The sequence below is a fragment of the Anolis carolinensis genome, chromosome 6, assembly GCF_035594765.1.
Source record: "Anolis carolinensis isolate JA03-04 chromosome 6, rAnoCar3.1.pri, whole genome shotgun sequence".
NCBI classification, from domain to species: Eukaryota; Metazoa; Chordata; class Lepidosauria; order Squamata; family Dactyloidae; genus Anolis; species Anolis carolinensis.
Window position 1 is genome coordinate 12,688,564 of NC_085846.1, and position 25,359 is coordinate 12,713,922.

The 25,359-nt window shown below is 44.5% G+C and overlaps 2 protein-coding genes across 5 annotated transcripts; one reads left to right on the top strand and one right to left on the bottom strand.

Moving 5' to 3' along the window:
• The first annotated feature begins 70 nt into the window (after positions 1 to 70).
• Positions 71 to 14,315, top strand: cfap119 (cilia and flagella associated protein 119). 3 transcript variants are annotated; one of them, XM_003227686.4, is made up of 10 exons: positions 71 to 179; positions 279 to 479; positions 2,601 to 2,632; positions 3,029 to 3,094; positions 10,095 to 10,264; positions 10,771 to 10,841; positions 10,987 to 11,103; positions 11,936 to 11,996; positions 12,799 to 12,870; positions 13,747 to 14,315. In XM_003227686.4, exons 2-10 carry the CDS (start codon positions 411 to 413, stop codon positions 13,923 to 13,925), a joined length of 837 nt encoding a protein of 278 aa, XP_003227734.1. In that variant the 5' UTR covers positions 71 to 179; positions 279 to 410; the 3' UTR covers positions 13,926 to 14,315. The 3 variants fall into 3 exon arrangements, with proteins under 3 accessions (XP_003227734.1, XP_008119174.1, XP_062840119.1); XM_008120967.3 differs by lacking the exon at positions 2,601 to 2,632; XM_062984049.1 differs by lacking the exons at positions 71 to 179; positions 279 to 479 and adding an exon at positions 493 to 823.
• Positions 14,316 to 14,551: 236 nt separating this feature from the next.
• On the bottom strand, positions 14,552 to 23,530 carry phkg2 (phosphorylase kinase catalytic subunit gamma 2). Of its 2 annotated transcripts, none has more exons than XM_008120969.2 (10): positions 23,378 to 23,530; positions 21,441 to 21,577; positions 21,026 to 21,201; positions 19,585 to 19,639; positions 18,614 to 18,679; positions 18,340 to 18,503; positions 17,958 to 18,048; positions 17,402 to 17,555; positions 16,588 to 16,710; positions 14,552 to 15,386 (listed from the first exon to the last, which is right to left on the bottom strand). In XM_008120969.2, exons 2-10 carry the CDS (start codon positions 21,533 to 21,535, stop codon positions 15,102 to 15,104), a joined length of 1,209 nt encoding a protein of 402 aa, XP_008119176.1. In that variant the 5' UTR covers positions 21,536 to 21,577; positions 23,378 to 23,530; the 3' UTR covers positions 14,552 to 15,101. The 2 variants fall into 2 exon arrangements, with proteins under 2 accessions (XP_008119176.1, XP_003227745.1); XM_003227697.4 differs by having other exon boundaries at positions 23,412 to 23,432.
• Positions 23,531 to 25,359: the final 1,829 nt, after the last annotated feature.

Below are 25,359 nucleotides of genomic sequence, written 5' to 3' on the forward strand. Positions count from 1 at the left end.
AAGGACACCTGGAGGGGCGGGTTGTGTTTGTGTGTAGTGAGGGAAAAATAAAAGCAAACACATGATTGGTTGAACCGCGAAAAAGGTTGCCTGTGATTGAGCCGATGCTCCTTACGAAGAGGCGTGGCTTCCCTGCGATTGGCTCAAAGGTAAAACTCCTCCCATAGAGACAGGGAAAAGTAAGTCAAAACCAAACATTTCCTCTGTAATATTATTATTAGTAGTAGTAATAATAATAATTTTAAAAAGGAAAATATCTTTCTTTGCTTTTTATTAAGATGAGCATCTTCTCCGTATCTCTATTGGAAAGGCTCCACTTTGAAAGAAGACGACTGTGATTGGCTCGGTCCTGGCCTTGCTTGAACATTCCTTATTCTAATTGGAGGAGAACAGGCGGAGCCCAGAATACCATGGCAACGGTGGCTTCCTTCAGCCCTCCACCTGAAAGGCCTTTAATGGGGCCGGAATCCCTCAATAAGGTACCAGAGGAGGGCCTGCAATAACATCCATACATTAGTTAATGAAGAAAGCAGAGAAACGAATGGTTGAAGGAAGAGTTTTGTAGCTGATGGCTACCTCATGTAGGGCGCATCTGCACTGTAGAATTAATCCAGTTTAATACCACTCAATGCTCAATGTTATGGCGTTCAGGGAGTTGTAGTTTGGGAAGGCACCAGCCCTCTCTAGTAGAGAAGGAAACGGACCTTGTAAAACCGCAGCTGACCTGAAGGTTGCCGGTTCGAATCCACGAGACAAGACGGGGTGAGCTCCCATCTGTCAGCTCTAGCTTGCGGGGACATGAGAGAAGCCTCCCAGCAGGATGGTAAATAATAATAATAATAATAATAATAATACTAACTCAGGGTGGCTTACACAGGGACAAGCCCAAAACGACAACATAATATAACATTACACACAACGGAATTAAAACAGTAATTTAAAATATTATAACAAAAGATAAAAACAATTTAACACACATCCGGGCAACATCTCTGTAGACGGCCAATTCTCCCACACCAGAAGCAACTTGCATTATGTTCTCAAGTCACTTGTGCTATGAATTTTTTTAAAAAAATCCATACAGTATTGAACCCAAATAGAGAGAAAGAGAAAACGTGGAGGCAGTGACAGAATTTGTATTTCTAGGCACAAAGATTGCTGCTGACGCAGACTGTAGCCAGGAAATCGGAAGATGTTTATTTCTTGGAAGGAGAGTGTTATCGATAACAAGCGCAATGAGCAATCTCGATAAAATAGTGTAGAGTCATCACACTGGCAACAAAGATCCACATAGTTAAAGCATTCCCCATAGTTAAGGTTTTCCCCATAGTAACCTATGGATGTGAGAACTGGACCATACTGAAGACTGAGCGAAGGAAGATAAACGCTTTTGAACTGTGATATTGAAGGAAAGTTCTTAGAGTGCCTTGGACTGCACGAAGATCCAGCCAGTCTATACTCCAGGAAATAATGCCCAACTACTTGCTGGAGGGAAGGATATTATGGGCAAAGGTGAAGTACTTTGGCCACATAATGAGAAGACAGGAAAACTTGGAGAAGGCAGTGATGCTGGGGAAAATGGAAGGAAAAAGGAAGAGGGGCCGACCAAGGGCAAGATGGATGGATGGTATCCTTGAAGTGACTGGCTTGACCTTGAAGGAGCAGAAGGTGGTGACCGCTGACAGGGAGCTCTGGCGTGGATTGGTCCAGGAGGTCACGAAGAATCAGAAGCAACTGAAGGAATAAACAACATTAGCTACATTTCCCTGTTTCAACAGATGGCAGTCAAAGTGGTACCAAATTGAGTTACTTCTGCAGTTTAGATGCACTTATAGTCAACAACTCAGGTTTAGCAAACTCAGAACTGTGGTTTCTTTTAAAGGTACTTCACTATATTCTTTTTCTGCCCATTCAGCGTTTTAAAGCCAATCCAGTGAATTGTTGGACTTGAACTTGAGAGATCTAGACTCCTATTTCTGCTTACACTCTGTAACAGCATTTGAAAAATGATGCCTCATACAGTATATGCCATTAGCAGCATATATGAGGGAAAATACTCCAGAAGATATTTTTCTTTCACTGAATTTTTTTTAAAAGAGTCAAAATGTATAATTTTATTTAATAATAATTAACAATACTTTATTTTTATACCCCACCTCCATCTCTCCGAAGGGACTCGGGGCGGCTTACATGGGGCCATGCCTGGATAAAACAGCAAACCAAATAAAACATCAGAAAATACAGACACAGATTAAAATTCAACACAATAAACATAACAAGAGTATAAAATAATAGTCATACTAAAACATGGAATTGGCACCCAAGTAAAGGGGGTAAAAAACAAACTGGGCAAAGTGCAATGAGTGAGTATTATAACATGAGGTAGATTGATTCAGTGCAATTTCTAATTACATAGACTATAATTTACCTAACAAATGTTAGTTTGTTAGCACAATCCTTTTAATTGGAATCAGTAGCCACTATGACAGGATAAAGTTGCAACATAGTGAATACTACTAAATTAGCATTTAAATAATCTAAGATTAATTTAAAATATCACTATGGTGATCCGGATTCTACAAAATGTACTTCTCTTTCAGCCTCGATCACATAAAGCAAAGATATGTATGTGGTAAGTTGCTTTTTGTATCTTTAGGGGAAGCTGGTTATACCACTGATTAAATGCCTGGAACCAGTTTATATTGGTTCATAGCTTGAAGATGATTATATTCTGGTGATGTCTGGTGACTGATTCTGTGACACTCAGAAAACTTTCAGAAATTACTGTATTGGCCATTTAGCTAAATACATCAAATTTCAAAATCCGCAAAACATCAATGCCTTCATTGGGCCAAATAAAATCATAATTATAGAGAGCCACTGATTTTTTCATCATGCAAAGATAATAACAATCAAACAGGAAAAGAAAAAATAATGGCAACATTTTGAATGTGAGATTGCACTTTTTGCTTCAGCTAAAGGGATGTCCAGCTGTTATACCTGTTTTTTCTTCATTGTCCTTTTTCAGGAAATATTTAGATGTTCACAGCATGGATCTCATCAATGCGGCTAAGACCACTGATAGTCTGAAGAGGTAATGGTGGTTTGGGGATTGAGAAACAAAAGCTAACTGTCATTGTATCTTAAATAAAAATGAAAGAATATATAGAATTGAATACAAAACATGAACTTCTGGTCATTTCCAATTTTGTTTTGAGGATTGACTGAATCATGATTTTTTCCCAGAGGCAGAAAATGCACCCAAGGATTATGTCATCCTTGATGTATAATAAATTTTAAGGTTGCTTGCTAATATCAAGAATCATGCATAAAAACCAGACACTCGGTATAATATTGCACATCAAGATACTGTAGACACGTGATTGTTTTTCCAACTGTAATCCGCTATATTGAGTTTTAGGCATGGCAGGTATTGTATCCATATTAGAAATGTGTCAGTAGCAGAATGTGAGGAAATGACCTTTTTTATATTACAGCTTTTTATCCTGCAGCCATTTGCTGATTAGTGTGAGAAATTTGAATGTTAAAAGCTTTCACAGCATTGGATCAGTGTACCTAAAGAGCTGATTTACTCCATATGTACCCACTTGCACTGAAACTTGTTCCTGACAGGGTACATCTTAGGGTGCATCTTGAACTCACATAAATGGGGACATAGTGTGAGAGGATCCCTTGCTTAACCTTCTGCTGAAATCGAAAGCTGACATTGGCTACATTTCCCTGTTTCAACAGATCAATATCATTTTATTCCTTAGCATGTCTAATTAATTAAAGTACTATAGTACTTAATATTAGAAGCTCATAGTATGAAAAACCACTGAATTTTGAACTAGAAGTGCCATGAAAAATCCAGGAAAGTTTGGAGCTTGGGCATACTCCTTTCTGGATGACAACTCCAAGATCCCCCCTGCCTTCCCAATTTCTGCTACACAAAGAACGAAAATCATGAAACAGGCTGTGTAGATTGGATATCCCTATGTCTGCTCAGTATTCAAGTAAATGGTTGCAAGGCCATCATTTTCTATAAGTAAACTTCAAGACACAGATCTGCAATAAGCTGCCATTCTTTCCACGTTCCCTGCAGTAATTTGGCTGGCCTGGATTAGTCTACTGCAACAAAAATGGTTCAATGGATCTTCATGGATTTGGTTACTCACATTTTTGCAAGCTCCAGCTTGTTTCATTGGGTGCTTGAACTGGATAACAATTGGTATCTCTGTGGAGGTGGGTTCTAATTGGTTTTGGTTTACCAGATGTGTCAAAAAGTGGATGCGCATTAACTTGGGAGTGAGTCTTTGAAGAGGTATTGCTGAAAAACACCTCAGATCAGGCAATGTAAAGTTAAAAAACCAGTTTGAATAGAGTAAGAGGAATGTGGAAAAAGAGGAATGGTAAGACATGAAAAGCTATCAGTCAGTCGTTAGGGTATACTTAACTAGCCATGGTAAAAAGAGACTAATTAAACCAACACAGTTTGTATACTGTACATACTTCTGAGCACCGTCAAACCTCAAGAATCTGTCAGTGAAATCAATGACACCTAAAGCAAGCATGGAAGATGTGTTGCTCTCCAGATATTGTTCACCTTCAGGAACGTCCATCCTACATTGCATATCCAGCAGTGAGGAATGGTGAGAGTTGCAGTCCTGCTTTAGGTTTCATTGAAGTACTCCCCTTTTCCACCCATCCCTACTCCCTCCTCCCTTCTCCTGTTGGACTGAATATCACCTGGGTCTCAGTGAGAGAAGGCAAGGGAGAAGTTACAGCGTTTCTGGAGGTGAGAGCTCCTTCCCACTCCCTCCTCCCTTCTCCTGTTGGACTGAATATCACCTGGGTCTCAGTGAGAGAAGGCAAGGGAGAAGTTACAGCGTTTCTGGAGGTGAGAGCTCCTTCCCACTCCCTCCTCCCTTCTCCTGTTGGACTGAATATCACCTGGGTCTCAGTAAGAGAAGGCAAGGGAGAAGTTACAGCGTTTCTGGAGGTGAGAGCTCCTTCCCACTCCCTCCTCCCTTCTCCTGTTGGACTGAATATCACCTGGGTCTCAGTGAGAGAAGGCAAGGGAGAAGTTACAGCGTTTCTGGAGGTGAGAGCTCCTTCCCACTCCCTCCTCCCTTCTCCTGTTGGACTGAATATCACCTGGGTCTCAGTGAGAGAAGGCAAGGGAGAAGTTACAGCGTTTCTGGAGGTGAGAGCTCCTTCCCACTCCCTCCTCCCTTCTCCTGTTGGACTGAATATCACCTGGGTCTCAGTGAGAGAAGGCAAGGGAGAAGCTGCATCCATTGGAGTCAGCACTTTTACCACCCTAGAAGATCCACTCGGAAAGTCTTCGCCAGTCCGGAGGCCTTCCATTGATTATTTTTTTCTGACTTTGTCATGGAACCTGTTGTCCTTGTATGAGTGTTTCCCTCATCAGACGAACCGGTTGCTGCCGCCACTTGGCCTTTTCTCCTCTTTTTTGTTCTCTCCCGTCCCTTTTAAAATTCTATGTTATTTTATTTTAGCTGTGTAAGTATATAGAGTATACTCAACCTACACTTTTTAATTGCTCTGGGCCATTAGTATTCTGTTTTTTGTTTTTGTTTTTTTTTACTACGGTTTTGATATTTTAGTGGAAAATGAATCAGCTGGATACATATGGGATCTGCGAACTGTCCCAGCTATGCCACCTTATGGGCAGATCTTTTAGCCTCGTTTTTTCACAGCTTGTAACTGTGAATGAGAAACTAGATCATCTCATCAAGGGAATTTCGCAACTGGCAAATGCCACTAGACATCAAGATGTTCCTGAGGATGAGAATAATATTGGATATAACTCGAGGGAATCCAGTTGGCATTTAGATTTTGGGGGGGAGAAAATACCTGGGTTTCAAAAGGGCAGCAAGGAGTTAATATTGGATAATGGGAGTATCGAGGGAATGGATGATATGTGTGCTGAACAAACTGGCCCGTGAAGGGTAGATATGGATATGGATATAGGTTTGGGAGTGGCGAAATCATCAACGAAGGCTCCATTGGAGGGGGATTTCTCTTCTCCTCATGTTGAGTGCCGCCATGGCCATACCTTGCAAACGAAACAACTGGCCTTTCTAATTAGAGACTCCACATGGAATAGGGGTAGATGGACCTCGAAAAGAGCGATCCAGAGGTCCTTGGTTCAGATTTTATCAAGGAGCCTGACTACAGTCAAGATTAAGACCATTACGTGGCTCCAGAAGGACTATCAATCACACGATCGCTCTATACGCCTCATTTCCAACTTTGAGGATAAGTCTATTATAGAGGAGTTATGGGCCCTTAGGTCCTGGCTGCTATCATGGGGCATCACCATCAGAAAAGTAATAGTAGACCCCGTGATTCGTCCTCTTGTGGCCAACTTGTCTTTATATACTCAAGCACTAACTAGGCCCAATGATAATAGGATGTTCAATCCTCACTGTAGGTCCCCTTCCTCAGAAAAGTCGCATCTAGATGTTCTGGCCCAATCTTTCTCAGTCCCTTACCAGCAATCGTTGCCTCCCCCTACTCCTCGAAGATTTTTCGGTAGGCCCCACTTGTCCCCTTTCTTGGAAGCTAGGCTAGTTGGAAATTCCAGCAGTCATTTGGACTTGGGGAGTTGACTAGACTCTCCAAATGATGTTCCAACTGAGCCAGATTCCCTGGGGGATGGGAACCGGGTGGGGTTTGGTTCCATCGAGGTCGTGTGGGGGAGGAGAAATTGCGGTCGACGGATTCCCAGGGAGAAGCGCAACAGAGTTCTTGCGACCCTGGAGAAGGATAGGTGTGGTAGCCTCGATGGCAGACCCTCCGGGCTGAAGGTCCTGCTGCTCAATGCCAGATCCGTCAAGGGTAAATCATCTATTATCCAGGATTTAATCCTGGATGAGCAGGCGGATCTGGCTTGCATCACCGAGACCTGGCTGGATGAACTGGGTGGAGTTAGTCTTTCCCAGCTTTGTCCTCCGGGTTTCGGGGTGCATCAGCAGGCCAGGCCGGGAGGGCGGGGAGGTGGGGTTGCGGTGGTCTTTCGGCAGTCCATCGCCCTGGTCAGATGCGCCGCTTTGCAACCTGCCGGGCTTGAGTGTCTCCACCTGAGGGTGGGTACCCGGGACAGTTTGGGGATTCTGCTGGTGTACCGTGTACCCCGCAACACAGCAGTCTCCCTGCCTGAGCTAGCAGAGGTGGTCTCTAGCGTGGTGCTGGGTTCCCACCGCCTGGTGGTGCTGGGAGATTTCAACATTCACGCTGAGGCCACCTTGACAGGTGCAGCTCAGGAATTCATGGCCGCCATGACGACCATGCGACTGTCCCAAGTGATATCCGGTCCCACTCATCAAGCTGGACATACACTCGACCTGGTTTTTGTTGCGGGCGACGGTTTGGTTGGAGTGGAAGAGCAAACTATCCTTCCATTGTCATGGTCCGACCATTATCTGATCAGTTTAAGACTCACCACACCAGTAAACCTCCGCAGGGGTGGTGGACCCATTAAGATGGTCCGCCCCAGGAGACTTATGGATCCTGAGGGATTCCTGAGGTCTCTTGGGGATCTGTCTGCCATGGAGCCTGACGATCCTGTCGATGCCTTGGTCGCTCACTATAACAGTGAGTTGTCCAGGGCTATAGACATGATCGCCCCCGAACGTCCACTCTCGCTACGTGGAGTTGCCCCAGCCCCCTGGTTTACTGGGGAGCTGACGGAGATGAAACATGTGAGGAGGAGACTAGAGTGCCGCTGGCGGACAACTCGTGATGCATCTGACCGAGCACGGTCTAGAGCCGCTATTAGGGCCTATTCCGCGGCGTTGCGAGCAGCCAGGAAGGCTTTCTCGACTGCCCGCATCGCGTCTGCAACAACTAGATCCTCAGAGCTGTTTCGGGTTGTTGGGGAGCTCCTCCACCCTCCTCAGGCTGGGGGGGCACCTGACATCCCGGCAACTCGGTGTAGCGAGTTTGCTCACCATTTTGCAGACAAAGTCGCTCAGATTCGTTCCGACTTAGATGCTGGCCTTGTTGCAATGCCAGGTGAGGTAGCCGAGGCTTCTGTCTGTTCGATCTTGTGGGATTCGTTTCAGCTTGTGCAGCCTGATGATGTGGACAAGATTCTTGGAGCGGTGAGGGCGACCACCTGTGCCCTTGACCCTTGCCCATCTTGGCTCTTAAAACAGGCCAGTGGTGGGTTGGTTGATTGGTTTGTGAGAATAATTAATGCCTCTTTGGAGCAGGGTAGATTTCCATCTAATCTAAAACAAGCGGTGGTGAGACCTATCTTAAAGAAGGCCTCCCTAGATTCGACCAACTTGCATAACTACAGACCAATCTCCAACCTTCCATTTTTGGGCAAGGTCTTGGAGCGGGTGGTTGCCTCTCAGCTCCAGGGATTCTTGGATGATACGGATTCTCTGGACCAATCGCAGTCTGGCTTCAGGCCTGGTTTCAGTACCGAGACGGCTTTGGTCGCCTTGGTGGATGACCTCCGCAGGGAGCTGGACAGGGGGAGTGTGACCCTGCTGGTTCTCTTGGATATCTCAGCGGCTTTCGATACCATCGACCATGGTATCCTTCTGGGACGTCTCTCCGGGATGGGCCTTGGGGGTAATGTTCTGCACTGGCTTCAGTCCTTCCTAGAGGGGCGTTCCCAGATGGTGAAGCTGGGGGACACCTGCTCGGACCCCTGGCCATTGTCCTGTGGGGTCCCACAAGGTTCTATTCTGTCCCCCATGCTTTTCAATATCTACATGAAACCGCTGGGCGAGGTCATCCGGGGTTTTGGAGTTCGGTGCCATCTCTACGTGGATGACACCCAACTCTACTACTCTTTTCCACCAAAATCCAAGGAAGCCCCTCGGATACTGGACCAGTGTCTGGCCGCTGTATTGGCCTGGATGAGGGCAAACAAGCTGAAGCTCAATCCTGACAAGACAGAGGTCCTCCAGGTCAGTCGAAAGTCCGATCGGGGTATTGGGTGGCAACCTGTGCTTGACGGGGTTGCACTCCCCCTGAAGGCGCAGGTCCGCAGCTTGGGGGTCCTCCTGGATTCGGGGCTGACGCTTGAGGCTCAGGTGTTGGCCGTGGCCGGGAGGGCCTTTGCACAACTAAAACTTGTGCGCCAGCTGCGACCATACCTCGAGAAGTCTGATCTGACTACGGTGGTCCATGCCTTAGTTACCTCTAGACTGGACTATTGCAATGCGCTCTACGTGGGGCTGCCTTGAAGACGGCCCGGAAATTGCAATTAGTTCAGCGCTCGGCAGCCAGGCTTCTAACAGGAGCAAACTACAGGGCGCGTTCTACGCCTCTGTTTAAGGAGCTTCACTGGCTGCCGTTTGTTTTCCGGGCCCAATTCAAGGTGCAGGTTATCACCTACAAAGCCCTAAACGGTTTGGGACCCACCTACCTTAGAGACCGCATCTCCCCCTATGAACCTGCACAATCTCTTCGCTCTTCGGGGGAGGCCCTCCTCTCGCTCCCACCACCTTCGCAGTTGCGGCTGGTGGGGACGAGAGAGAGGGCCTTCTCCGCTGTGGCCCCCCGCCTCTGGAACTCACTCCCAAGGGAGATTAGACAGGCCCCCACCCTCCTTGCCTTTCGAAAAAGCCTTAAAACCTGGATTTTCCAGAGGGCCTTCGACGACTAATTTTTGGGGGTTGATTTGTCTGCCCATTTAATTTAATTAGAGAGTGTTCTGCCATGATTATTGATACCTTGCTGAGTACTTCTGCCACGAAGCTACAGAAGCCCTCTATTTCGGCCTAGAACTGTTTTATCTCCTTGTTTTTAACATGTGATGTATGTATTGATTGTATGACTGCTTTTCATGTTTGATTTTACAATGTGTAATTTGTCACTGTTTTTATTATTGTTGTGAGCCGCCCCGAGTCCCCTCGGGGAGATGGGGCGGGATATAAGAATAAATTTATTATTATTATTATAATGTCCAGCTGTTTATCTTGTCGCATCCAATGTAACAAAATACCAGGAGTTAAACAAACAGAAAGCAGGACAATCACAGTGGAAGACTCTGACAGGGTATTGGTTACCAGTCCTTCTTTATTCTTTCTCTCTCTCCTCCACAGCCTCCTTGCTGAACTCTTACATCTCCAGGACTTTGAATCCAATCCTCGCTCTGCCATCTTACTAGATCTGTACTTCTACACCATTCAGTTCAGTAGGGAGCAGGGTTTCAACCGGGAACAGACCTCGACCTTCTTCTCAATTGTGAAGGATGTACATGAGGCCTGCGTGGGTAAGCCTTTTTGGTGGCAGGAAGAATTCGGTTAATGGATTTTTTTGCTTTCTACAAGAACTCCAGGGTTTTCCTACTGATGCTCAGAGCAATTTCACATGGGTGAGAATAAAATTGCAGAACATGGTATTTGTGAACATGCATTCAGGAATTTATTTTAGCACTAACACTGGCATTTGCTTAGAGAACCTTTCAGACACAATTCATGACTGTCTCACTGTAGGAGTCTTGTTCTAGGAGGAGGAATTCTAAATACCTCATCCTAAACTATTGGTTCCGTGATTCCGCAGGAAGAAACCAGAACAGCTAAAGTGGAATCAAAGTGGTATTGCTGTGTTGTGTGAAAGGGCCCCTGTTCTACCTACTGCTAATCCTGAGTAAATGAATGTCTATAGGAACGGTGTAGGTTTTGAATGCTGAGAAAACTGAAGAGAGATTCAGGGAAGTCTGGAGGAGGGCTGGAACTAGATCACTGGCTTACTTTTTACCACTTTCTTGTCTTGTAGAAACACCACTGCCCAATGTGGAGGAGTGCTACAGCTATTTCAAGGAACTAGTTTTCTGCCACTCCATTCGGGTGAGTGTCATGCCAGGCTGGGCGAATAACAGGAGAATAGTCCAGCTAGAACCACTTTTAGGCAACTGCTCCTTCTCTGCAACTACTCAGAGCTAAGGATAAGAAAGCCATTAGTCTCATCATCATTTTCCTCCTCTTTTCACAGAGGCCCCCTTTCAGCATTGATCTCTTTAATCAAGACCACCTGGTGCTCATAACAGACTATATGATCAACACTTACTTCCGACACTTCAAACTTTACAAATATGTCTTCACTCCACAGGTAAAGGAGTCCCTCCCTTCGCCCTGAAGTATGTTGGGAGGAAAGAGTAAAGAAGATTGTCCCAGGAGAAGGGCAAAGACTTCTCTACTTCCCAGATCACATTTTTTCATGCCCCCAAAAGTGTACTCTCCTACCTAGAAGTCTCTAAGATGGTTTAGCTTTTACGTAGGTCGGAGTCCCCTGCTTCATTTGACAAAAAATGTATGTGTTTTTCAAAACCAGAAGAGAACTTATGGCCAAATCTGTTTTGTCTTTTGGAAGTGGGGCTTTTTGCAGTCTGTGCAGCCATCAAAGGGTTGCGGTTTGCCCTGGGATTACCAGTTTTCCACCTCCAGAGCAATTTGTCCACTTCTTAATTTGACTTTTAAGAGCCAGAGCCTTGTTCCTCTGTTACAGGAAAAGTTATACACTAGAGTCTCACTTATCCAAGCTTCACTTATCCAAGGTTCTGTATTAATCAAGGCAGTCTGCCTTTTAGTAGTCATTGTTTTTGTAGTAAATGTTGCAATGTTTTAGTGCTAAATTCGTAAATACAGTAATTACTACATAAGATTACTGTGTATTGAACTGTTTTTTCTGTCGATTTCTTGTAAAACATGATGTTTCGGTGCTTAATTTGTAAAATCATAATGTAATGTTATGTTCAATAGGTTTTTTTCTTAATCCCTCATTATCTAAGATTTTTGCTCATCCAATGTTCTGCCGGCCTGTTTATCTTGGATAAGGGAGACTCTACTGAACTACATAAATCCAGAATGTATCAAGGTAGTAAAAGGGGCGGAAATAGTCTGAAAGTCCTGAAATGGCAGTCTAGCATTGTCTCTCTTCTTAGGTGAGGTTGGACATATCCTTTACTTATCTTGGGATGCCCGAACCAGAGCCCAAAGAGGAAGGTAAGCAAAGGGATACCACAATCTTTTCTGCAAGCCATCTGTTAACCCAGCCAGATTTTTAAAGGAATACAAAAGCCAAGTTTTTCTTTTAAAATGAGGACTTCTCTCAGAACAAAAACACGAGTCTGAAGCCAAGTCAGGTGAGCCTTTCTTGCCCCAAAGGTTTATACAGTTCCCATCATCTCATCATCTCTATTCTGGAGCCCCCGCCCAGATGTGTTACCATCCTGCTGGGGGGCTTATTTATTTATTTAATGTATATACTGCTCTTCTCCCCCAGGGGGATCCAGAGCAGTCTTACATAAAGGCAGAATTAAATACCATAAAGAATACAACAAGTAGAAAAACCAAACATAAAACAGAAATAAAAACTGATATCAAATCAAATTAAAATAAATAAAACCATGCGACCATTACAAAAGGAGAAGTTTCAAGCCAGAGTCAGAGCCAGTCAGAGCCAATTAATATTAATCCATCAGGTCATATCAGCTCATATCTTAGGATGAGCCAAATGCTTCTCTCATGTCCCTGCAAGCTAGAGCTGACAAATGTGGGCTCACCTCATCTCGCAGATTCAAACAAGCAACCTTCAGGTCAGCAACCCAACCTTCAGATCAGCATTTCGGCCAGCACAAGGGTTTGACCCATTGCACCACCACGGCTCCGTATTCATGAAGTTTATGAAATAACTTTAAACTGATAATAGACTGGTTGTATCAAGATTTAAAGATACAGTCATTCTTAGATCCCAGTTCCCCTGCAACTCCTACAAATGACTTAATATATTTCTTTTTTTTAATAGAAGCAGCAGCTGAGAGTTTAGGCTTGTCACCTGTGCCAGAGGAAGCAGAGGAGACACCTGTGCAGGAAGAAAGTAAGATTGAATAACTTTATGCAGAGGGCTTCATATCTGGTGATACTGCAATGAATTGGGTTGAGCTAGAAAATCCCTAGCTTTCAGATTGTCAATTGTGTACAGATAAAGAAATTTCATGCAGCTTTTTCGCCTCATCTCCTCTGCAGGATGGCGATAATAAATACTCTTATCTTTTTGGGGACCCCAAAAACATTTTCAAAGTTGTGAATTTTCCATACTTACATGTATTTTTACAAAATAGTAACAACACAGAACATTGTGGCTAACAATACCACCAACTAAAACAGCTAACAGCGCGACTGCTATGAAAACTGACAAAATCATAGACAAAGTATTTATAAAACTCTATTAAGAAAATGCAAAGGTGGCTATAAAGTAGGAAATTTCTTACTGGTCAATCCTGGAGGTACTCAACTACACAGAAGTCTTTCTTGTCCCAAACATTGGAAGAAACTTCTAAGGTTTATATCTGCCTTACAAGGTCTTTGTAAAGTTCACTGGGCTAATAAATGAAGAGCAGTTTAAACATTTTAAGGGCACAACAGTACAAGCCTGTATCTGCGAGGAATATGTTCCAAGACCTTCTATGGATATCTGAAATTATGAATAATAGCAAATCTTATATTTTGACAATGTCTGGGCTCGAAGCATACCACAGAATTGCATGGGAGGATCTAGGGAGGCCCACAAACACTTCCAGGGAGGAATATTTTTGGAGCACAGGTAATTAACCATGGATAAAGGATCTGTATTGTATTTGAATATTTAGTTATGTACTATTTATAGGCCCAAAACAGTAATTTTTTAAAACTGGGAATGAATGCTCTCTCAGAATGGTCATGCTAGATTCACTCTGTCTTGCCCTCCTCCCAGGTCCCACTGCTGCCTTGAGGGAGTACATTGCAACCCAACTCAACCAGGAGCTTGCCCAGCTGCGCATTTCAGTAGAAGAGCGCTTAAAGACAACAGAGGAGCAGTTTGCTGCCAAACTGATACAACTGGAGAAGGGCCCCAGTGCTCGCAAAGCGAGCACCAAGGGCAAGAAGAAATGAGCTGCATGGGGAATGAGAGAAAAAAATGGGATTAGACCTTCCCTTTGAAGGCCCTGCAAGGAGCTTAAGAATTTCATTTCTGAAGTTTCTCGAGAATCAGAGATGGAGGTTGTGATGATCACTAATATTTGATAGAACAGCAGCAGGAATCGCCTGGTGGTTCTCTAGATGTTGTGGGACTGAAATTCCCATAATTCCTCACTATTAGCTATGCCAGCTAAGGTAGATGGGTTGTAAATCCAACATCATTTGGAGTGCTGCACTTTGTCCTTCCTTGAATGTGTTAGCTTTTAAGAGTGTGTTGTTATTTACACAAAGCTATTGCAGAGATATTCCTAAGAGACTGAGTTTGCTATGAAATCTTAAAGCAATAAAGAGCATCCCAAGTAATCGGTCTTGTCATTGGTAATTTTTTGTGCCTAAGATCCCGACTCACCTTTCTCAATTGCCTCAAATGCTTAAATGGTTCCCCAGATAGCAGGATTACTAAACACTGGGGATCCCGTTCAGAATGGAGCTATTGAAGTCTTATTGGTTGTTAGTCAATAGCCTTTATGTAAACAACATCCTCTCCTAGAAATGCCGCTATGCCTGTTTTGAGAAGTAAAGGAAGCCAGAGTCAAATATCAGTTTTGGCATTGTTCCATTTTTATTCCAATTCTGGCTTCTTGGAGGGGGTGGACAGAGGAATGATACAATTACAAAAATGTCATGATTCTACAGCAAAGGACCAAACCTTGATCCCTATCTCACCCACACTTACTGGACATGATGCTTGTTCCCTTGGCGATGAGAAAAGAAGTGAGAAGAAATGATGTCCAAAAGCTTCAGTTCTTGCACTGCACTGATGTCAGACTCTCCACAAGTCTGCCTAATATTTGCACATGAAATAATGTTGGTGCTCCGTACTCCTACCCCACATTAATCTAGGATTGCTTGGCTTTTCCAGGAATATTAGGGTGGCCTTGTTCTGATTCACCACGAACTCAAGTTCCCAAAATCCTTGCCTGTGGCCTAGAAAACTGGACCCTTTTGTATGCAAGGGCAATTGTACCTCCCACAGGAGAGCCCAGTGTCTTGCCATTTGGCTGAGAGGAGGTAGGGGAACAGGTCAGAGGCTCCCCTCTGCCTGCCTGCCTGCCTTGCAGTAGCCGGCAACTAGTCCTCATCTGCTCCCTAGTTGGGAGGGTCGTCCACCATGGATGAAGGGCCTTCCTCGCCTTCCGCACTAAGCAGGACAAGCTGAATGGCCTTTGGGACGTTTTCAAAGAGGGCAGCCCGGTTCTGTTGCTCACCCTTTTTGACCCAGTGCCCGTAGATGCGGAAGGCGCATGCGTCAATCAACTTGCGCACCCCCTTGAGCGAATAGGGGTCACAAAGCAGGAGCTCCTTGGTGACGGGCCGCACCCGCCGGTAGTTGGAGAAGATGCGGATAGAGGCCCGCACGGTCCAGGCAATGACCTGCAGAAGGGGAAAAGTGGAAATTACCACTGAATAGCGAACACTCCACAAGTACTATCCCAAGCTCGAGATGGAGAGGAAGGGTAGGGGGAAAGTAAAGAATGTGAATACATCCATGCAGCAGCTCAAAAGTTTTGTCTATTTGACAAATGGGTAACTTCTGTTTGCTTGGAACTTCACAGGCTATGCATTCCCTCAATCACACAAACCACCTCCCAGTATTTGTATATGAGAAACATGTTGAAGGTGCAGTTTGGAATGTTCTTTTTTAACAAAAGGGTCTGGTGAGTCATGATAGCAAGGGATTGTAATAGCTAGTAATAACTATTCTCCATGGGTCTGCACAATCTCTTTAGCTTGGAAGAAATTAGGTACAGTAGAGTCTCACTTATCTAAGACTCGCTTATCCAAGGTTCTGGATTATCCAAGGCATTCTTGTAGTCAATGTTTTCAATATATCATGATATTTTGGTGCTAAATTCGTAAATACAGTAAATACAGTAATTACAACATAACATTATTGTGTACTGAACTACTTTTTCTGTCAAATTTGTTGTATAATATGCTGTTTTGGTGCTTAATTTGTAAATTCATAACCTAATTTGATGTTTAATAGGCTTTTCCTTAATCCCTCCTTATTATCCAAGATACTCGCTTATCCAAGGTTCTGCCGTCCCTTTTAGCTTGGATAAGTGAGACTCTACTGTACTACTTTTAAAAACCTCCAACATGGATGATGCTGGACGAGAGGAGAAATAAGACTTTAAACATTTAAGAAAACAGCTAGAAATCTGTAGAAATTGTCAAAACAAAGCCAACTTGGATCTCAAGGGAAGTGGGCCTTTGCCTGCATTAATATCCCTGTAAACCAGGCATGGACAGACTATGGCCCTCCAGGTGTTTTGGACTTCAATTCCCACCCTTCCTGACAGCCTCAGGCCCTTTCCTTTCCCCCCTCAGCCGCTTAAGCTTGAGCAGCTGCGAGGGAAAAGGAAGGGCCCTGAGGCTGTTAGGAAGGATGGGAATTGAAGTCCAAAACACCTGGAGGACTACAGTTTGCCCATGCCTGCTGTAGACCATCTCAACTGACAACAGAAACATCGGAGACAAAATGTTGGCCTGTGACTCTTAACATCATAACTTTCTTCTCCTGTATGATTTTTAGCAATACATAAATGTTGCCAGGAGGAAGGAGACTTACTTTGAATTTGCGATAGGGACTGAAATGCCGGCACTCCTTCCCGTAGCGATGGAAGAAAGAGTGTTGCAGAGCCTGCTCAGCTGTCAAACGTTCTGCCGGATCCACCTTTAGCAGCCGTGAAATCTGCAAGAGGTTATTGGGTCATCAGGACATTTAGGAAAAAGTCAGATGCAAAGGCCACACTGCTGGATGGCCAACACAGAAAGGTAAAGGATTTTGAGCAAAAAGACCACAGTCAGCCCTCTACGTTAGTGGGTTTAAGTTCTGCAGATGTGATTATTCAAGGAGTCGGTTAATACGATGTATGTTTTCTGTAGGAATCTCTATGTTCTAAGGCAGGCATGGGCAAACTTCGGCTCTCCAAGTGTTTTGAACTTCAACTCTCAAAATTCCTAACAGCCTACCAATTGTTAGGCATTGTGGGATTTGGAGTCCAAAACACTAGGAAAGTCGAAGTTTGCCCATGCCTGTTCTAAAGTTTGACTCTATCATCGATTTCTGCCAGACACACATTTTTCAAGGCATGAATCATACGTCTGTAGAAAAAGGGTTTTGAAACCCAAGGATCTTCCCTTTATTTGAAAAGCTGAAGCAAGATTCTTGAAACCACAGACTTCCCTGATTCTGCAGAAGCCTCAAAGTAAAGAGTGACTTAAGAGTAACAAAGAGTAACTCTTTGCTCCTTATTTGTCTTATGTAGATACCCAAATAATCAGATATACAAGTGTAGTGTTGGTTGTCCAATCCCTATTCTTTTATAATGGCAAACAGTCCCTAGTATGTGACAATTATGCAGTTTCCAAAAACGTCATACCAGGTCCTTGACTGTGTCCGATCGGTCATCCCACTCCGGAGAACCAAACTGATACTGCCCTTCCATGATCATCCGAAGCATCAGCATCTGCTTGCGGTGCCAGAAAGGAGGAGAGCCAGCCAAGAGAGTGAAAAAGATGACTCCACAGGCCCAACTGTGGGAGATGGGGGAGAAAAGGAGCTATATTGTACCTGCTCCAGACCCCATCCTCCATCATAAACCAAAAAAGATGGCGGAGGAACTGGAAAAGGTTCAGCAACACGGTTGTTCACATTTTCTTAGAATATCATTAACTTCTTTGTAAAGCCATGCTTCTAGATCCCACAACAACTGTGCAGAAAAGAACCTGCCCACAAATGTGCATCGTCTTATAGGGGGAAGCCTATCCTATCCTAAGAATTCTAGAGAACTGAGTCCAGTGAGGAGACTGAAAGGACACCTACTGAAATGTCCTCTTCCACACAGCCATTAAAAGAACATAAGGCCTGCCCAGTTTTCAGTCTGGCAACCTAGCCCTACTCCCATCCCTTAGAGGATAGAAACCAGTGCAACTTACAGGTCCACCTCCTTCCCATATCCAGGGTGGGTCTCATCCATAGAGCATTTTAGGATCTCGGGGGCCAAGTAGCCTGGCGTTCCACACAGCTCTAAGAGAAAGGGGTTGATAGAATCAGAGGCAAAGAAGCACACAATAGGGATGTCAGGGCAGCAGACATAGCTGGTAGTCAATGTTCAGCCCATCAAAGAATCCTCTCCCTATCAAAAGTATCAATATTCTTGTCTACCTTTATAGTTGACTGCTATCAGCTGCTGCAAAACAGAGCCCTAATAAAATGGACCCACCCCAGAATTTAGAAAAAACATTACTATTACAACTGCTAACCAACATTGTCAATGGGTCCAAATCTGCCGATCCCTCTCTCCAACCCCCTCCCTACCTCGCAGCTTCTCCCCCGGCTCCAAGTGGCAAGAGAAGCCGAAATCAGAGAGCTTGATGACGAGTTCATCGTCCATAAGGATGTTCTCAGGCTTTAGGTCTCGGTGGATGATGTGGTTGGCGTGAAGGTAGCTTACGGCCTCCAAAAGGGCTCGCATGATGCACCTGAAAGCAAGCCAGAGAAGAAGCTGCTGCAGTTTTCATATTGGGGCTGGAAATACAACAAAAGGGACTTTTCTCCCTCTCAAGCCCCTGCAAAGGGCACTGTGCCTTACCTGGTCTCTTTCTCGCTCAGGGTTACCTTCTCAGTAAGGTAGTCAAAAAGCTCTCCACGTCTCATCCTGCAAGGGAAACGTGGTCAAATAAGTATGTGCCCTACAACAACAGTAAGCAATGCTGTGGGGTCAGGGCCACATTTTCTCCCTAGACCAGTGGATCTCTGGGAGTTGAAGTCCAAAACACCTGGAGGTCCAAAGGTTAGAAACCACTGCCCTAGACCCACACACAGCTCACATCCCTTTCCAAAGCAAGCCCCAATACTTCCATTCTCCTATTTGATGCTTCTCAAAATTATGATTGTTATATTGAGAGGGACTGCAGAGAAAAATGGATATACTTTGGAGAAGTACAGAATTCTGGTGTATTTCTGGAGGGGAAATGTTGATATTCTTGCATATTTCCACACATGGAGTAGGATTTCTGTGTGATTTGGAAGCAACAAATAGATTCCCTATCACATCTTTGATGAGGAGTCTATTATATGAATTCTTTGCAGGATCACTTTAGAGGGGAAACTGCTCCAACATTGATGATGTCCTGACAAAAAAGTACCTAACAGCAGCAAATAAGAATTCTTACTATGACATTCCCTAATGCAGAGCTCTCCAGTAATATTGCACTCCATTCCACGTCACCATCTGTTGGCTGGGGGTGATGGGATACATGTTCCAAATACACCCAGAAGCTGCCAGGTTAGAGAAACCAGCTGCTTCTCTCTTTCCAAGGACTGCAGCAACACCCAACTTCCAGCTAACTTTGTGGTGGGCTCATTTCACAAATCCGTTTCCATCTCTGATCTCTATGTCACAAGAACCATAGATCCCCATTCATTTGAAATAACGTTTAAGTGGATGTTACAACCATTGGAAGCCCACACACTGAGGTTAGAAAGGGTTTTTTATATATATTGGGGTGGGAGAGGGAAAGACAGAACAACAGCTTCTGCTTCTAGTGCTTTGATACTTACAAATCAAATACCAGGAACATGAAGGTGGAGGTCTCATAGGAATCTATAAGAGTAACTGTGGGGGGAAAGAAAAAGGAGTGAGATTATGCAATGATACCATGTCAGGTCCAGCCCTACCATTAGAAACATTGCACCACTGTTGAGGCACAGTGTGTTCCTTCTGAACACACACACTCTGACTAAAAGACAAAACTACACATAGCATGCCCTATACTTTCTTTGTGACTTAGGAGCTTATTTCAACATTATTTGCACATAGTTTCCAATGGAATACATTACTACAGTGACGCAGGACTCAGAGTAACTTGTTACTCCCTTATAGGCTATAGTATTGATTCAGAGTTTTGTGAGATAAGCTCACTCCAGGGTGATTGGGAAAATGAGGGATATCAACACAGGTCCTAAGATGAGTTTTTAGATTAACAAACATCTCTTGGTTCAGTCCTGTAAACTGGGATTAACTGAGTACAAGAGACAAAAGCCCAGTACAGAATTATGGAGAACCAATAAATGCATCATCTGATAGCTTCCAGATAAGTGTGGTGTTGAATCTGCTCTGGGTTTAGCCTGAACCTTAAAAGAACTATCAAAGGTGTCGAACTTATTTTGAGGACAGGATTCAGCATCTTGGAGAGCTCCTCCAATATCTGGACTAAAACCCAGATCGGAATGTCCACTCATTGTCCAAATGTTCCTAAGCGTACAAAATGTACCTAAATGTATAATTATAAATACAGAATTACAATAAGAAACCCATATCCACAGGGGATATGTTTCTGGCTGGACCTCAGTTACATGAAACTGCAGATATGACCAATTCCATTTGATTACCTCATTTCCACTCTCAATATACCATACAGTTGCATTGAAGGGACCTAGATATTCCTAGAAAAATATGCTTCCTTGAAATTTGCTGGGTTCTCCAATGCCCAGGAACCCCCAATGGTGCAGCGGATTAAACCACTGAGCTGCTGAACTTGCTGACTGGGGAGCGGAGGGAGCTCCTGCTATTAGCCCCAGCTCTGTCAACCTAACAGTTCGAAAACATGCAAAAGTGAGATTAATAGATACCACTCTGGCGGAAAGGTAACGATGCTCCCTCCAGTCATGCCAGCCACATGACCTTAGAGGCATCTACGGACAACGCCGGCTCTTTGGATTAGAAATGGAGATGACCACCAACCCCCAGAGTGGGACATGACTGGACCTAATGTCAGGGGGAAACTTTACCTTTACCTACCAATGCCACTCTATGGTAATGCTCAGGGGAAGTATTGTATCCAGTTGATGGAGGATCTAACAGATTTCTAGAGGGACCATTTTCCCCTCAGATGTGGTTAAGTCTAACTTTACAGGAAAAAATATTAAAGGAAGTTTGGGTGAAAATGCCAGGACACACACGAAGGTTAGAGAGAGATGCTTGGAGGAAATCTCCACTCACTGATGAAAGGGTGGCCAGAGACCTGGCGCAAGATGGCAATCTCTTTGCTGGTTGACGAGCGCACCTCCTCCAGTTGCTGCAGGGTCATGCGCTCTGGGGTTACCTCGATAATCTTCACCGCATACTCCTGCCCTGTTTGCTTGTGGATGCATCGCCGGACCACACTGCTCACTCCCCTGCAGGCAGATATAATGGGTGGGAAGAGAATGGGGGAAAAACATGGAAAAAGTTAAGTTTCCAGAAACACTGAAACCACTTGGGAAGGAAACACAAGATAGTTTTGGTTGTCCTTCTCTGGACATGTTCTAGGTTGTCAATTTACACAGTATTCTAGGTGAGATCTCACGAAAGCAGTTACATATTATCCACTGCTGAATGTTCAATGTATCCCCTTCTAATCCCATCTTGACCTCACCTGCCAATAACATCCTTGGGATCGTACTTCTGGTAGAACTCCTTGGCTCCGGCCCAATCCGGGAGCTCGTCGTCCAGACCCACATCCCGGGTCATCCTAAAGCAGGGCTGGTTGGGTGCGATGTGAGGAACGAATGCCTGAAATGTAAACGAAGGGAGAGATAATAAGAGAGGAGCCAGCAACAAATGAACAGTTCATGGGACAGACACCCACTGATTGGCACACACTTCCCCAAGGGAAGACCCTTTCTTCCTAGAGGCCACGGTGATCATGCAGCGGATGTCACTCCAGCAGCTGGAGAGATAAGAAGGGCAATAAAGATAGCAGGCAAAGGAAATAGGATGTGCTGATAGAGATATTTTGATCCCTATGTTGCATTTTCAAGCAAGATAAACATGAAAGATTTCATTGGGAAGAAAAGCCCAGTCTGTTAAGAGTATTGCACGTGATGGGCCTATAATGTGAAATCATAGAATATTTACTTTTCTTTACCTGGGAATAGAAAACCTTGACCTTCCCAGATCTTTTGGAGTATAACTCCCACAACCCTTTCAAAGAATCACTGAGTTGGAAGAGAGCACATGGGCCATTTAGTCCAGCCCCCTGCCATGCAGGAAAAGCATAATTAAAGCACCCCCGACAGACGGCCATCCAGCCTCTACTTATACCTTCCTTAAAAGTAGCTTCCACCAGATTCCGAGGCAGAGAATTCCACTATTGAATAGCTGTTTGCCACTGTCCATGACAGATTTATGGGGCAAAAGGGGACCATGTGGCCCACCTTCCTGTTGGACCATCAAATAAGTCCAAATCAAAGGGAGTAGAATACTAAAAGGATAAAACAGTCAGATAATAAATGTGAGATTCATAGAATCCTAGAGTTGGAAGAGACCTCATGGGCCATCCAGTCCAATCCCTTGCCAAGAAACAGGAAAATCACATTCAAAGCACCTCCAAAAGATGGCCATCCAGCTTCTGCTTAAAAGCCTCCAATGAAGGAGCCTCCACCACACTCTGGGGCAGAGAGTTCCACTGCTGAACAGCTCCCACTGTAAGGAAGTTCTTCCTGATGTTAAGGTGGAATCCCCTTTCCTGAAGTTTGAAGCCCTTGTTCCACATTGTAGTCTCCAGGGCAAGCTTGCTCCCTCCTCCCTATGACTTCCCCTCACATCTTGATACATGGCTCCTCATGGCTCCTCATCAGCCTTCTCTTCTGCAGGACAACATGCCCAGCTCTTTAAGCCACTCCTCATAGGGCTTGTTCTCCAGACCTTTGATCATTTTAGTTGCTCTCCTCTGGACACATTCCAACTTGTCAACATCCCCTTTCAATTCCGGTGCCCAGAATTGGACACAGTGTGATTCCAGGTGTGGTCTGAACAAGGTAAGATAGAGGGGGAGCATGATCTAGACCAGGCCTGGGCAAACTTCAGCCCTCCAGGTGTTTTGGACTCCAACTCTCACAATTCCTAACAGCTTACCGCTCTGAGTCCCCTTCGGGATGAGAAGGGCGGGATATAAATGTAGCAAATAAACAAAGAGACTGTTAGGAATTGATCTACACTATAGCATTAACACAGTTTGACACCGCTTTAACTGCCATGCCCCAATGCTTTGGAATCGTGAGAGTTGCAGTTTTGTAAGTCTTCTCTGCCAAAGGCTACTGGTGCCTCCTCAAACTAAAACTCTTAGGATTGCATAGCATTCAGCCATAGCAGTAATGTTAGTACTCTGCACAAGCTCAGAGGCACTCTTGCCTTAGGCTTCATGGCCATGGCCTAGCATGGGCCAAAAAGGGCAGGGCTGAGGGGAAAGGAAGGGCAGGGCTGCTGCACAAATCCCAGCCTGTATTGACAAAGCCGACCCCCTTCCTTGTCCAAAGGGAATCCCCAATACGTCATCAAGCCCCGCCCCCGCCCCCCGCGCGAGACCCTCACCCGGCGGCGCCTTCGCAGAGACTGAATGACCGACCCGCAACAACAGCCGGCGACTCTCACTCCCCGCCTCCTTTGCTTTCCGATTGGTCCGAGTTGTCACTGAGTGACAGCACCCTTGCGCCAATCCAAATAGGGATGCGGTGCGGTGGGTGGAGGCTACTGAATACAAAGCCTATAAAACGAAAAATGGAAAGGGATTGACGGGAGGAGAGAGGTGATTTCGGCGGAGGCAGTAGCCAATCAGAATTCAGGGGCGGGAAATTAGTAGGCGGGGTTTCAGCACTTCCTAGTTTCAGCACTAGAGGGCGAGAGGAGAAGTTGTCAGCCAATCGGAGAGCGCTCCGAGGAGGGAGGGGAAAGAGGCATGTTATTGGCACTGGGAAAAACCAATGGACTGCTAGATTGTGAAGCCGCATTGATCAGGGGCGCTTGGAAAACAAAGCTTGGGTCGAGCAACAGCCAATCGCGAGCGTCGGGGGGCGGGAACTGACAGGGCGGGGTTCATTCGAGGTTCCACAATAGAGAGTTAGAGGTCAAGATGAGGTCGTGGTTTTGGCTGTTCTCCTCCAGTTCCTGGAGATGTGCTTTGGCGAAGCCCCAGCATTCTTTGCCAGGGACGGATAAATAGAAAATTACACCTCCCAAGATCCCATAGCATTCGGCCATGGCAGTTAAAGCGGTGTCAATCCGCATTAACTCTATAGTGTAGATGCACCCAAAGTCCAGAAATCCCATTATGGTCTCTCCATTTAATGGTAGTTTTTGCTTGTTTTTTGTTTGTAAATATGATTCAGGTCATACACGTTTTGTTCCACTTTGGCACTAAAGCAACTGCAATGAACTTCCATATGTAGTCCTATAACAGACAAAAAATTGTTTTCTATTGTGTCTGTCCTTGTATATACATTAAAGCCCCAAAACACTGCTTGTTTATCAGCAGACTAAAAGCCAAATCCAAGGTCACAACAACATTGTTATATGCCAATGATAACGTAATCTGTGCACATTCAGAAGACCTACAAGTCACTCTAAAGTCGCCTTTGCAGAAGCATATGAAAACCTTGGCCTCTCACTTTACATTGAGAAAACTGAAGTGCTCTTTCAGCAGGCACCAACCAATCCCTCTGTAATGCCAGGAAATATAGCTTAATGGTGTAACATTAGAAAATTTTGACTATTCCTGCTACTTCGGCATCTACCTGTCCCCAAAAGTCGACATTATTGCCCAAACACAATACACGAAAGAAGATATAAGAAAAGTAGTTGTTCTTTAAGTATATAGGGTAGTGAAAGGGGACATAAGAAACACCATTAAGTTTATAAGAACTATGAAAGGTGTATACAACACCATAACACCACAAAGTAGATGGAAGTCATTATGTATATAGTCTTTTTTTCTTTCTCCCCTTTTTCTTTTTTCTTTCCTTTTGTATTATACTTTATGTTTACGCTATTCATATCTGCATTTGTATTTTTATACATACACACACACACACACACACACATAAAAAGTTCATTTTATTATTTGCAAATACTCTTTACATGTGCTATTAATAAAAGTTATTTTTTTAAAAATGCAGAAATACAACACTGCCTGAGCTCTGCGAGTGCAGCATTTTTCCGAATGAAGCAGAGAGTGTTTGAGAATTAGGACATTCACAGGGATACCAAGATGCTTGTTTATAAAGCTATTGTTCTCCGAATCCTGTTATATGCTTGTAAAATGTAGACCATCTACAGTCGTCACACTTCACTTCTGGAATGATTCCATCAGCGTTGCCTCCAAAAAGTCCTGCAAATCCCTTGGGAAGAAGACAGGCCGACAAATGTCAGCATTCTGGAAGAAGCAAAGACCACCAGCACTGAAGCGATGCTCTTATGCCATCAACTCCACTGGACTGGCCAAGTTGTCCGAATGCCTGATCACCGTCTCCCAATGCAATTACTTTACACTCAACTCAAGAACAGAAAACAAAATGTTG